General features: G+C 41.5%; 1 protein-coding gene across 2 annotated transcripts in view; it reads right to left on the bottom strand.

Annotated features, from left to right (window-relative positions):
- trrap (transformation/transcription domain-associated protein) overlaps window positions 1–14,405 on the bottom strand; it is a 79,866-nt gene that overhangs the window by 27,133 nt on the left and 38,328 nt on the right. For both annotated transcript variants that reach the window (XM_054768140.1, XM_054768141.1), the window contains 14 exons: window positions 11,970–12,183; window positions 11,757–11,885; window positions 10,915–11,064; window positions 9,836–10,035; window positions 9,628–9,749; window positions 7,744–7,957; window positions 7,398–7,577; window positions 7,043–7,189; window positions 6,834–6,953; window positions 5,684–5,971; window positions 5,459–5,596; window positions 4,922–5,034; window positions 4,011–4,146; window positions 1,497–1,688 (listed from right to left, as the gene is read on the bottom strand). In XM_054768140.1, the coding sequence (XP_054624115.1) occupies window positions 1,497–1,688; window positions 4,011–4,146; window positions 4,922–5,034; window positions 5,459–5,596; window positions 5,684–5,971; window positions 6,834–6,953; window positions 7,043–7,189; window positions 7,398–7,577; window positions 7,744–7,957; window positions 9,628–9,749; window positions 9,836–10,035; window positions 10,915–11,064; window positions 11,757–11,885; window positions 11,970–12,183 (2,343 nt within the window). The remainder of the gene's footprint in view (window positions 1–1,496; window positions 1,689–4,010; window positions 4,147–4,921; window positions 5,035–5,458; window positions 5,597–5,683; window positions 5,972–6,833; window positions 6,954–7,042; window positions 7,190–7,397; window positions 7,578–7,743; window positions 7,958–9,627; window positions 9,750–9,835; window positions 10,036–10,914; window positions 11,065–11,756; window positions 11,886–11,969; window positions 12,184–14,405) is intronic.

Genomic DNA, 14,405 nt, shown 5'->3' with positions numbered 1-14,405 from the left:
TGTAATAGTTGAGTTCTTTAGAAAGTTCATGTTGTAAGCCAAAACTATGTCATTGCTCATGCGTCTCCCTTAGGACTAGGATATTAGGATAGTGTTTAATGCTGTAGAAATGTGCAAAGTATCTATTTCAACAGCACCTCTGTTCGCAAAATAGTGCGCACCATTTTTGCCTCAATTCCACACAATCAACATATTCATTCTTATTCAATGAATGGATTTGTATGTGCCTTTAGACACAAATGCTTCCAATTGTGATCTGACCACACAAGAAGCAAGCATTGTAATTTCTGATTAAGGCCTAAGTGGCAGGCAACATTTCAAATGACGGAGAGTAAGTGCAAACACACATAGGCTCTTGAAAACACACTAATCGTACTTGGTGGTTTATGAAAATTTTAATAAATAATTAGGACATTAATGGAGGAGAGGGGGAAAATTTTTTTGATATTTTGCTGTGTATACATTTTTTGCCCCAAACACTTCCATGCTCAAAGAGTGTGTGACAGGGAAAGAGTAAAAATGATAAGCAAGGTATCTCATTCTGTGAAAAGAAGCATCATTGATTGGCCCAAAGCTGCTTCGTGAACATATAATCTATCATTCCATTATAACTCCTCATCAATCAATATTAACGCCAGTCTTCCCAATCGATGGTGCGGGTGATCATGCATTGATTGTCACACATCGCTGAGAGGCAGGATTTGATAACTTGATTTTTGAGCCCTTCGGTATCTGCAGAGTCTGGGCTTGTCATTCTGAGACTCTCACAGAGTTGCGAACATGGGCTATAGAGCTTGGAATGGAGGTTTATAGCAGGCTGCTAGACTGACTATAGAGGAATAAATAGCTTGTTTTCCCTCAGCAAAAATAACTGGACTGAACATATGCAACAACACCCCCACACAAACAATATTTGAAGAAATTTGTCACCCCATTTAACATTCCCATTTTGAAAGGATAAATCTCCCCTATTTTTAAATAGATTCTTCCCAAACAAAATAAATTAGGCAATGCAGCATTTATTCACAATTATCAGTCCATATCAGCTGATGGCCTATTTCTAACCTTCATTGGGACCATGTCGTTCATCATGTAAATGTAATTCGGCTGCAGGTATTTAATCAAATGCTATCTGATGGCAGGGACGTAATTACAGCCTTTCTAAACTAACTCTTCTTCCTCCTTATTCTCTCTTTTCATCTTTTCCCCTGTCTTTTTTAATCTCTTTCGGAGGAACTAAAGAGGCTTAAAGCTTTTTTGATCCCCCCCCAATCATCTATTATCTAACTCAATTTTATAAAATGGAATGAGTGGTGGCCATAGAGGCCGTTATCAGCATTATTTAACAACGCAATGTCTCAAGGCGATTGATGGTCTCTCAACATGCATCTCTTTCAGTCCTCTGCAATAAACAAACTGGCTCTTGCAGGCTTCTCCATCAGTCTACATTATGCATATTTTTTAAAGCAACCTATTAGAGTAGTTGGAATACATACCTGCAGCAGCGGTGTGTGCACATGTGAAACGATATGAGGCAACCTCCTCCACTCCCGGATGGCTAGGCTGGATGCCATCTCCACCAGCCTCTCGATGAAGTTGAGCTGCTGCTCCTCTGGGTGGCAGATGGCCAGGTAGCCACGGTGCATGTTCACCTTCCAGGCCATCTCTTTGGGGCAACTCAGCTCTACCTGAAAATTAATATGCATAGTTTAAAATGCATGTTTATAGCTAAATAGCCAATGATAAACAACAAGGATACATATCAAAATAAAATGTCTTGTTTAGCGTAATATTACTAAGGATAGATGTGCCACACATACATTCAAACTAACTCAGCAGATTTGAGTTTATATTACAATTGTGTAATTTACAGTGTTGTGTCAATGTGCATACACAGCACAATCCAGACTTGCGAGTATTTTTGGTTGCCAAAATGGTTTGTGTATATTGTAGCATATGCCAAACAGCACACATAGCAATGATTAAATAAAAAGTACAGAAGGTAAGGGGTCAATGTTAAGCAATTTTGTGTGAAAACAAGAACATGGTTTCCAATTCATGTTGTCACATAACTAATCAACTTGATGACACACCGGTAGAGGAAAAGGCCCGACTATTGACTGAAATGCTGTGTTGATTAGTGCAAAACAAGCAACAGCCTCATGGAGGCTTCAAAGTCAAAAATGTTTTTCACTGTTGTGCATGTATACTGTACATCACGGCGATAACTACAGTGCTTATAGGAAAACTGCACTTTTTTTCTAGAATTTTGCCCATTATCCACAATCCTTATGTGACACATGACTGCGTCTTTCTCTTTTCTGTGCGTTCTAAATATATAAAAACAGATAAATAAAGACAGCTCATTACCGCACGTAATGGGAAACACTTATGCCGCCTACAAAGCCTTTTGAAAAAAACTCCAACAAGCACCAACAATGCGACGTGCATAGTAACCAAGCTACAGCGACATGGTTATTATTATTATTATTAACATTGCTACGCTGATAAAACTACGTTACTGGCGCATTGACACTTCGCTACAACACACCGGTTAGCTACTAGCCGGCTAGCAACTAGCTTCACCACACAGCGCATCAGCTCACTGAGGCTCACAGTGCCTCAGACCACTACCAAAAAGGTTAGGCTACATATTGGAGCTACCGCCACTGCTGCTGTGTTTTTATTTTTGAGTTTGGAAAAGTTAACGCTAGGTGTAGGCGTTTGTTTCTATGTTGCTATGTGAAATCAATCCGCAGAGGAAGGAAGTTCTGATGATGCTTTAAAAAATACGGCTAAATACTGTAGGTATTGCATGTTATCATGAATGTACCTGTTACTACATGGTTACAGCATGTATATAAAACCATAAAACCAAGTTGGAGGTTTTTGGAGGTGTTTTAAAAGCGGTCTTTGTTGGCGGCATAGGTGTGTCCAATTACGTGCAGTCATGAGCTGTCTCTTTTTATTTGTTTTTATATCTTTAGAATGCACAAAAAAGAAAAAGACGTGTGTTCATGTCTCACATAAGGATTGTGGATGATAGGCAACATTTTTTTTGAAAAATTGCAGTTTTCCTTTAAAAAGGCCATGACAGCAAGGAGGCATAGGTGTGTATTTGCATTGGCTCTTAGGAAAATTACAGTGATTGGGCAGAGCACCGTTATCAGGGGTGACGCTTGATGAATGTCCTGGAGACAGGGTCGGCCTTATCAAGAGCCAGCTTTAATTGAAAGCCGGGGCATTTGGATTTCGCTTCTGAGCTAGCGAGGAAAGCCATGCTCCTCCGTAAAACAAATCACCCCACAGCAGATGCCACGGTAATTATTCCCACGGCGAGATGTTGTAAATATTAGGAGGTAACAGAACAAGAAGAAAGGTAGGAAGGAACAAAACAGGGGGAAGGCTAACAAATAGATGAAAGAGTAAAGATGAACTAAGTTAAAAGTTAAAATCGGTAAGGAGGAATGGCGCAAGAAGACGGTGATATAGTGGAATTGGTGTTGCCATCCAGACAATTTAATTAGGTGTCACCTTACTCACGACTCAATGGATTAGTTCCAAGTCTCCTTGAAAGAGCAAAGCAGGATTATTTGTTATATGTCAGGTACTATCACACGCTTTCCATCTGTCTATGCTTCTGCTTCGCAAACATGCAGCCAGTGAATTAACAAGCTGCAGTACCACAACGTTTACAACCGCTTCTCTTATTCTCCCTGGTGGTTGAGGAGGCACACTTTAATATCAGCTTTACTTCCTCACACTGGTATGAAGTCTTTGCGGCCTATAAAACACCACACTTGATTCCATGGATAAAATGAAGAAAACTGAGCTGTCTCTGATTGACTGGGTTCAAACCTGAAGGCTCTGCACCACCTGTGATGTTGTTAGTGGGGATTTTTGATTATAATTCTGGACCTTCCCATTTTCTGTCAGCCTGTTTGAGGTTAGTGGACCGATCCATATGTGCACAGCAAACCTTAAGTGCACCAATTTGGACGTAGTCCTACCTGCACCAGAGCTTCCTTCATGGCAGCCCAGTTGGAGACCCTCCAAGCACATTCCATCACTAGGTAAGGGTTAGAATGGCCTTTAGATTGGCCATATTCTGTCAGAGGTTCCCACTGGTTCAATTCCTTGGAACAGCTGCATGTGTAGCATACAAAGAAACATTTACAAGATACACTTTAACTCTCTCAATGTGAATTTTAGATACAAATGCGTTAAGCATTAAATGAGGCCCCTCATGGAAACGCTCCTGGGTTGTTTGTTTGTTTTCAATGTAATTCATAGGGCACACCTACATGTGCTGCTGTAAACAGCCCCAGACAAAACCACGACACACCAAAACAACAGAAGACGAAAGAACGCATGCACACAAGGTCGATTGTCTTCCGCTTGTCTAGACTTACGACAAAGTGGAATTACTTCTACGAGTCGCTTTGGAGGATGAAACAAAAAATATCAGGACTGAAAAAGTGTTTGCTCTTTCCTGATTTCTTCTTCTTTTTGCATGTTTGTCACACTTCAATGCTTCTGTTCATAACATTTAAATACTAGTCAATGACAACACAACTGAACACAAATGCAACTTTTTATTATTAAGGAAGAAAAAATCCAAACCTACAGGGCTCTGTGTGAAAAAGATGACCACTGTTTTAGACAGTAATAAACCAGGCACCGATTTCTTTTTTTTCCCCAACCAAAAATATTTTCTCTGGCTGAAAAAAGGATTCCACCGGTACTTCACTGGAAAAAGGCTGAGAACCATTGCCCATAACTTGTATGAAAATAAAATGGATTGTTATAATACTGTTGGCTCAGATTTGTCATTATATTTTAAAATTCAAAGTGATGACGGGACTACATATTTAGTTTGTATATTGAATGATTTCTTTTTATCTAAATCAAAAGCAGTTACCGTATCCAGTGATCTTCCCACAGCTGGTACTCTGGGAATATGGCAGGAGACACACTGTTCCTCTCATGCTCTTTTCGAGCCTTTTCCATTGCTTTCTCATAGCTTTCCTGGGCCTATAAACACAGCATTACAATATTTCAACAATACTGTTAAGCATCCATCCATTTTCTATGCCACTTATCCTCAATCTGGAGCCTCTCTCTATTCTAGTGTTCTGTTGTACTGGGTATGCTGGAGCCTATCCCAGCTGACTTCGGGCGAGAGGCGGGGTACACCCTGGGATGGTCGCCAGTCAATGGCAGGGCACATATAGACAAACAACCATTCACACTCACATTCATACCTATAGACTATTTGGAGTAGCCAATCAACCTAACATGCATGTTTTTGGAAAGTGGGAGGAAACCGGAGTACCCAGACTGATCTCCTGACTGTGTGGCCAACATGCTAACCACTCGGCCACCATGCGGCCTACTGTTAAGCAACAACTAACTGTTAAGACAGTTGCATTCACAAGCAGCTGACATTTACTCTCACCTGTTCAAAGAAGCCATGCTGCTCGTAGGCAATGGCTGTGGCAGTTTCAGGGAACTTGCATCTTTTCTGCCACAGGCCTGCCCACATGTCCTCTTCTTGGAGCAGGGAGTAAAGCTCTGCAAGGGAGTCCAAAATCTCCTACACAGACAGAAAACAGTATGTTTACAGCAGGATATAATGGAACATCAAAAGTAAAAGCCAACAAATGATAAACTGTGACCTCACCTGTTGAGGTGGTGTGATACTCTCCTGCTCATAGACTTCTGTATTTTGCTTTGGTTTGCTGTGCAGGCTGAGGCCCTTTTCAAATGCCTGCTGCTCCAGCATTAGAGTGGATCGTAGCCACAGGTTATGTGTCTTACCCAAGTACTTTAGCACACATGGCCGAATGGGAATAGGAGGTACACACTGAGACATGGCCTCCACAAAGCAGTTTAGTGCACTGGGCTGGCAGTCTCTTTGGGCTTGGTGGCTGCCGCTGCACAAGAAAGGACTCATTTCTCCAGATAAAGCCTGCAAAGGAAAGCAATAATATTGATAAAGGCATTATGTTTGCATGAATAATGGCAATAGAAAATATTAGTTTAACATATTAACCATGTTTTAACATAACTCATCTTGAAACAAAGAGTAATTTCCAACCCCCCCCCTTTAAAAATATAGGTCAATGTGAGGCGGAAATGTGATTTCCATGTTCAGGGCAACACAGCAATCATCACATCCTCAGCAAGCAGATGGACTGTGGGTTAATCACACACAAACAGAACACACCCACATAACACACAAACAGAAAAAATAAATTATGTATCGCTGCTGACTACAATTTGCAGTTCCTATTGACAGCATGGGATATTTAATGCCTTGATGGCCACTTTAATTAAACTAGTAATAATGAAGACCAATTGGTCAGCAGATTTCTCCTTCAGAGAGCAATGTGGACATAAAGCACTCTTGCTTTCATCAGAAGCAATAAGCTGTCATGGAATCATGTGATAAGGAGCATCGAAATAAAAACGTGTGACTTGGAGGTCTGTCACATGAAGAAAATATTAGAATTCTAATGAGAGCATCTTTCAGATACTGAAGAGCTCAATCACTTCAAATCAGGGCCTTTCATCCTCTCTCAAAATACTCCATATTCATTTAGTTAGTTCAGCTCATTAAAGCTTTCCTTCCTCAGCTTCTCATTTCCATATTCAGCGTGAATGAACCTGCCCTCATTAAGCAGAATCACGTGTGTTGAGATGGCCATGGTCCCAAGGTCGAGGTCATACTTGTGAGCCAGATTTATTGTAGGACGAAATGTCCTTTAAGAATTTGGCATAATAGTAATTTTAGAATTAATACTTCCACTTGAAAACAATAATATACTCACATGCTGCTGCCTGTCAGAGAGTATCTTCCAAAGACGAGGAAATAACTGGACCCAGGTTCTCTCAGCCAGTGGCGTGGCGATATGACACAGCTGCACAAGAGCATTCAGCAGCGCCCCAGTCTGAAATGTTAGGGAATGTCTTTGACATCTCAAGACTAATTTCCCATTGAGTGACTTTAGTGCTTTTATTCTTAGAGGCCCAACGTTACCTTGACCTCTCGCAGTGAATCGAGGAACTTGTCATGGCGGTTTGTAAGCATGTGCAGTTGGTTGCCAGCATCTCTCTCAGACTGATCCTTAGTCTTAGGAAGAGCGGTTTGGTCACCGGGTGCCAACTCAATATCTATCTCCACATCCTGCAGGGGCGGAAATGGAAATGTCATTCACTTCACGCTAACATGTGAGGGAGAAGATGTGATGAATGTGTGAAAAACAGCCATGGTTTCATCTTTTCTCAGGATGGGTGTATGTTGCACGCTCCTAATGGGATAATGTGCTAATTGATGTGAGACAGCGTGTCTCTGAGTGCACTGTGATGCCTGAGTGTGTGCGCCAGTACCCTACCTCCTCCTTTGTGTCACTAGTCTCCCGCTCACGCGGCTCCTGCTTGACATGTGTTGCCATGGCGAAAGCAGCACGGTCGTGGCTGTCTGCCAGGTTGATGACGTTTGTGATAGACGGCAGCATTGATCCTTGGCAGCTGGTGCCAATGATGGTGTTCCGTTCACACACCGCCAACAGCAGCTAATATGCACATATATACAGCAGAGTAAAAGGTGATGAAAGACAATATCAGTGAGAGTACTTGACAGACCCCATGTTTGCTGACACAACAAAAATGGCTTGATTTGTGAGGGGACAACACCTTCTGAATTGCTGTATCAGCATACTGGCAGATTAAATGTCTTACCTCAATGCATTGCTTGATCCAGAAGTGGCTACCCATGGCCTCCCAGTTCTGAGAACAACAGATGTAGAGGAGCCTCTCATAGACACGCCGCTTCATGGAGGCGTCAAACACCTCAAAGAACTTGGCTCGGATCAGTGGCTGAGTACAGCGAAGTCCGGAGAGAAAAGCTGGCTCCAACTTTGATGTAATGTCACTTCCTGACAGACTCTCATCCCTGAATGATGAGATGGACCAAACATTTCCTTGATAGTGCTGTATGCTGACTCCTATGCAACACATATCGGGAAGGCATCCTCCAAACAGTGTCAAGTAAACAGAAATGCTGGATACTAAGTTCCCAAAATGGGGTACGTGAATACAAATTAAAAACAGCATGACTACAATAGAGCTTAACAATGACGGTTATTTGCTGCATGTGCCTGAAAGCCTCATGTGAACAACCCTGCACAGCGCAGGGAGTACAGGGCACTCGTACTTGTTCACAAATGCATAGAGGTGAGATTTAATCATGTTAGCTCTGTGCTAGTGTACATTTTTGTTTGGTGCATAATCTCATGCTATTTGAGCTCATTTGTCCAATTAGTGCAGTAGTAAGCCTCATATCAATAAGCCTCATATTGCATTCATTTCTTTATTGATTTGTGTACTTTCTGTGCACTTTCATAATTATTTATAATTATTATGTTTGTGTGTAACTTTAGTTGTGCTGTTTCACTGATTATGCGTTGTATGCCATGTTGTTGCAGACCACAGCAAAACACAGCAAGAGCATTAAGATTACATTTCACCACATCTTACCACAGCTTGTCACCACCTGTTATAAATGTTTTAAAACAGCTACTACGGCACATGCGAGCCAGTGAATTTCACATCGGCCTGGCACATGTCCTGGTGTATATGTATACATTCATGAAGGGAGAATTAAGGAGGACATGTAAAGTCATGTAGAACTGTAAAGATTTCCTTTTCCAAAATGATCAATTATATAATCACATAATAATTCATAAAATATATCATACTACGATGTTTTATAGTGTCCTTATTGTGTTTATATTTTTTTCCATGTTTTTTTCATTTTCTTCATGTCAAATGTCTCAAGGGGTATGTGACTGTTTGAGAACCACTGCTGTATTACATGCGTGTGGTGACCAAAGGCGCCTTACTACAATCCATTCACTAAAATGCTGCATTAAACCCTCAGATTATTTTTTTTAAATGTCATAATTTGGACATCATTCTACTGCACTGAATGGGTCTCTTGGGTATGATTACACTACAGAGAGAAAGAGAATGTGAGATCAAGGGAGCAAAATGGCCAAGGCTATGACAGCAGCTTCTACTGGCTCCACTTTCTCGATCATACATTGTTCTGGCGCAGCTGCTTTATTATTCCAATATCATTACATGCTGTCAATCATGGCTTTACTGCTCATTTTAAATCTCCTGACATGAAGAGCAGATGGGGTGGAGGGATATAGAATGCATTTGGCTGATTAAATGTGTGCGGGTTTCAGCCAAAAGACAACCATGGCTTGATGAATTGCAGGATAGTGCCCACCTGCTAGGAATATTGACACTACTGGTGCCCTGTAATAGACTCCAGCACATGCTGTATCTTTATCATGACCGGCTAACATCCTCAAAGCAGTGTCACGCAACACGTGCGTCTACAGATATGTTAAATGATGTGTTTTTTCGTCGCGTCCTTCCATTGTTAAACAAGGTAATATTCCTCCACCTCCTCTCTATTTTCCGTTGTTACTTCCTGTCATTTTTTCCTGCCTGAACCTGCTTGACCTTCATCCCTCATGCTGAGATAGATGCAAGGGCAGCGAGGCATAAGTGACCCAGCAATTGGGCTATATGATGAATAGCAGTAATTACCTGTAGACGTAATTAACGAGGTCCAGGAACTGTGCATTTAACTCAAGTTCATCGGGGAAACGCTTCTCTATGTAGGTCATCATCTTCACCAACAAGATGGACTTCTCACGGAGATTGGGCATCTAGTAGGATGAGGGAAGAGCAATATTAGCTTGTTTTTGACTGTTCGTATTTCTATACGCAGACTGATGTGTTACATTTCACATACCTGATTGGCAGCCATAGGCGAATTATTTTTCACCCACTCCTCCACTATCTTAACTACAGCACGGAGAATTTTAGGGTCCGGCGACTTCTCAATCAGCGATGTGAGAATGACCTGAATGAAGTTTTTTCTCATCTCCATGCTCATGACGGAGAGTCGTGTCTTCACCAGGTCGAGGCTCAGCATGACCAGCTCGCTCGTCACTATAAGAATAGGGACGATAACACTCAGAGACAGGACTAAAGGGCTGGGTATTACAGGATATATAGAAAATACTTCAATTGTAGCAGGGGTGTTTATTTACCTAAGCCACAAAGACGACGGGGCGTTCACTGGAAGTAGGCAATAACTAGAAAGAGGCTGTTCTTTCCAAAAATTGTAAACTCATATAAAACAATTTTATTAATCATAATTTAGAGCGCATGGAAATGTGGAAAGGAAAACTTAGCTCTCTTTGACCACATGGTCATTTATAATCAAAACACTGCACAACAAAGCAGCAGTAGAACCAGTGTTGAAATCCCGGTAAGGAGCAAACATTAGGAGCATCAGTATCGCTGATGATGTCACTGCAATAACAATAAAAACAACAATACGCCGAGTGTAACACGCATGACATTTCAGTTCACACCAGCAGCTGAGTAGTGCAACCACATCCTATTGTGCATGCAGAGGTAAATAAAGCGGCTGGGTGCTGACCACTCATGATACTTCAAATGCAGCTAATGCCATGTTGTGGGGTTATTAAAAACTATATCAGTACGTTGACACCAGCCATAGCTGCTAATGCCAATGTGTTTTGACCCAGCACTAATTAGAGACACAGGTGGTTATTTGCTTTTGTAGACCATGAACCCTGCGACTATGGGAGACTTTGCAGTTAACTGAATAGAGGAGTTAATTGGAGCATTTACGGCAACTACATTAAGTATGACACTAGATCAACAAGACATGAACAATCTTTTTTGTGTTTTAGAAGAACTAGGACAGCTGTGAATCGTTTTATAAAACATTTGCTCATGAGTGGCTGCATTGAGTTATTCTTTGTGTGTGCTTGCATTACTGAATTCATGACAAATTACCAGTACTGGTCTCAGTGACCCCTGGGTTGGCCTGCTGGGGGCTCAAGTGTTCCCGCACCATCTTCTGCAGCGAGCGCATAAACACCGAGATGAGTCGGTCGATGTAACTTGCGTTGTAACTGCAGGCCGACTTGAGAATCATGAGGGTTCCTGGACAACAGTGAGCGCAGCGGTGGGAATTACAATACATATGACAAGCAAACACACTCCTACGGTCAGCTTGTGTTCATTTTTATCCTCAGCTTGATTTTTATTGCTGTAGGGAATCGAACAACAGTATGAGTAATGCCCCAACCCTGCCCAATGCTACTGCTCCCTGGAGCAAATGTTAAAAATGTCAGCCTCCCTGGCCACATGGATGCATTACTTAAACACTACATCTGGCAGCACAGATATCAAAGACCTATTATTAACCACTGACTGAATTTTTTTCCTCCTTCTTTTGACAGAATCTCAACATATAGCTCATCGCTATTTGTCACACAACAGGCTCAGTATTCAGAAACCTCGGAAAAATAAATTGATCATAGAAGTGCTATTGATTAAATATGCTTACATGTAATCTTTTTTCATAAAATCCCTCACATCTGTGTGATTAAATGTAATGTTCACGTAGGGAGGAATGACTGAGAGCAGTAATATATAACCTTTCCCAAACAGCCGTACTGTGGCCTTCATTGAAAGACTCCAGATGTTAGCCCAAGCAGAGCACCCATCATCTTGCATTTTAACGACCCACTCACTAATTTGATTGCTTTAGGTGACCGAGAAAAATATTGAAAAAAAACATGTGTGTGTAGTTTTAGTAAGTCAAGTATCGAGAAAGTGAGAGGCTGTCTTACCAAAGAGCTGTGTGGGGTTGGTGTTGCTTGTGGCTTTTTCATAGTTGTTAAGTCCCTCATAGATGACCTTGCCTACAGCAGCATACAAACACTCCAGCTCCTCATACTTTGATGCCACTGTGGACGTGCCTGGAATGAGATAAGAGAGGTAGCAATGCTTAACTCAACATCAAAACCAAAGCTTTTGCGTAGTTACAAGTGTTGGAGGCTTACTGGGTTCAGTGGGAAAGATGCTCATGAGTCGAGAGAGAAGCGAGTGAACAGCACGTAGGACTTTAGTGTTGCCGCACGTCATACATGCAGCGATGCCTCTCTGGAGGGGCTTGAAGTGGGCAAGGATAGCAGGTGGCTGCAGCACAGTCAGAAGGAAGCAGAGAATCTCCAATCCAGTGCAGATGTTGGAGATGTTAGCCTGGGCAGGCTGCTCCTGAAAGGAAAATAAAACAGAGAGAACGTTTAGAACTATATACAGTAGAACTTGTAAGAGACAAAAGTATCCTGTTAAATACAAAAACAACACAACTCCAAAATCAATACTTCGCAGAGAGGTATCACTCCCACAAATGAAACAAACCACTTTGACTTCTACTAAAACACAGATCGATGGCCTACATAAATGCCTAATTTGGTTTAAATTGTAAAGAATGTACACAAAGATGACAAGGCCAAGAGGAGAATCTAAGACAGACCGTGATACTCATCTTGACTAGTGAACAAGGTTACCTCCGTAGATATTAGGGCAGTATTGGTCATGCCCTGCGTTACTAAAAACCTTGCACACAGGGAATATATACATGTATGTTAGCAAGAATGTGATTGTGCATTTGACTCCTCCTTCTGCCGTCTCACATTAGCCTTCCTGCCCTACGATTGCTGCCATGCCAATATCTGATAGAAGGCATTGCTCATTTACCTGCTGGACATGTAGTGCACATTCCTCAGGGGAGAAAAACCTGTGTATTATCTGGATATGACCAACAGAGAGCCTTGTTTGTCACATCTTTGCCATGAAATCAGTGCAGGCTGAGAGAAAGGTACAGCTGTTGCAATGATCCCCACAAGAGTACAAAGGAAATATGGGACGACGTCTGGAGTATGGTGATAACCTTGCCTTGTCTGTGGATGCCAATCTGACCAGAGAGATGAACAGAGACTGAGGCGAGCAACAGATAAGGGAGACAAAGTGAAAACGGAGGCCGGAAAGATGACAGGAGAAGGTTGCGGAGAGGGAATGAGAGGGGGGAAAAAAGGGCGAGGAAAGATGCAGAGGCACATGGGCAAGGACAGAGAAGAGTGGATGAAAAGGGTGGGGAGTTGAAAAAGAAGTCACAGGCCAACCGGGACTGACTCTTGTTATCTTGCCACCGTCATTATTTTGTCATTATGGCAGTTGGCGCCTGACTTCGTGTAAAACCGATAACAGACAAAGGGCTCAGGCATTTGCGTAAGACACAGCCTACCTAAGCTGTGACAAGAAAACTTTTGCAGTCCTTTTTGGAAGCAACTTCCTGGGGGTATAATAGTAGCAGAACATTTGCGTTCAAAGACAACACGTCATGTCAGTTGAATTCATGTTTTGAGTGTATTTTCTGAGATTTCCGAGCATACTTAAATGCAGCAAATTGTACTTTCACATTAAGAGTTACAAAGTGAGTGATAAGACTGTACACTTATTGTTCTTCTTTGTATTTCAGTTTACTTAGATCACACATACAAGCATAATAAAGACGCTGTTGTGATGTTCGGAGTGTCCGTGAATGCATCTCGCTGTCGTCGAGTGACAATGATGAAGTGTCGTCCCGATGTCGACGGGATTACAGATGTGTTTGTGAGTTGGAGATACATGTTCGTTGTTTGGACTGCTGTTGATGAATTCAGGTCAGAATAAAGTTATAAAGGAGCACCAGACTCTGTGTGACTGTGGGACCATGATGAGTACGTGTCAACTACGCAAAATTTTTTTTATGTAATTAATTAAATCAATTAGTTACCATCGTTAACACGCTATTGTTGACAGCTCTAGTAAAGCCATGTTTAGTGGAAACTGTCCTTGAAAAGGCAACTCTTAGATTGTCATAATTAAGACACCATTAGATTTATGTAATAGTAAGATCACCCTAATACATTTTAGTATATTAAGTCCTCTATTAGGTACTATCGACTTAAAAAAAACAAAACACACACACACACACACACACATTTTCAAATAAAGACTGAAATTCTGCCAACTACCTGTCAATCAGTTCCGAACATGAAGTTTGATCATTTTGCATGCTAACCTAGCATGATAGCCTGTTAAAATGTAACTGTAATGTTAGCACTGTAGCTCACATAGCTATGCTAGTGTTGCTAACGTGTGTGTCGTCCTATCCTACTAAGTTGTTGCGCTGATGTGTCTGACATATTACATGCATTATGTTAGACAAGTTACAATTTATATGTAAAAAGCGCACAAGAGCGTTTCTTAGTTGTTGGAGACAGGCAAACACAGCTCATTAGCATTAAAGCTACAGACACCCGAAACGGTGTCTTCCCAGTGGGCTGACTAAAAGCACTTTTAAACTACCTAAATTAAAGCATCAAGGCTAGATTTTGGCCAACACATTCCAATACAAAATTGTGGGACCGCTGAAACTGATTTTAAATTGT

This window comes from Dunckerocampus dactyliophorus, chromosome 2 (genome assembly GCF_027744805.1).
Source record: "Dunckerocampus dactyliophorus isolate RoL2022-P2 chromosome 2, RoL_Ddac_1.1, whole genome shotgun sequence".
Lineage (NCBI taxonomy): Eukaryota > Metazoa > Chordata > Actinopteri > Syngnathiformes > Syngnathidae > Dunckerocampus > Dunckerocampus dactyliophorus.
The sequence above is the reverse complement of the archived record's forward strand: the minus strand, read 5'-3'. Positions and strand labels throughout refer to the sequence as shown.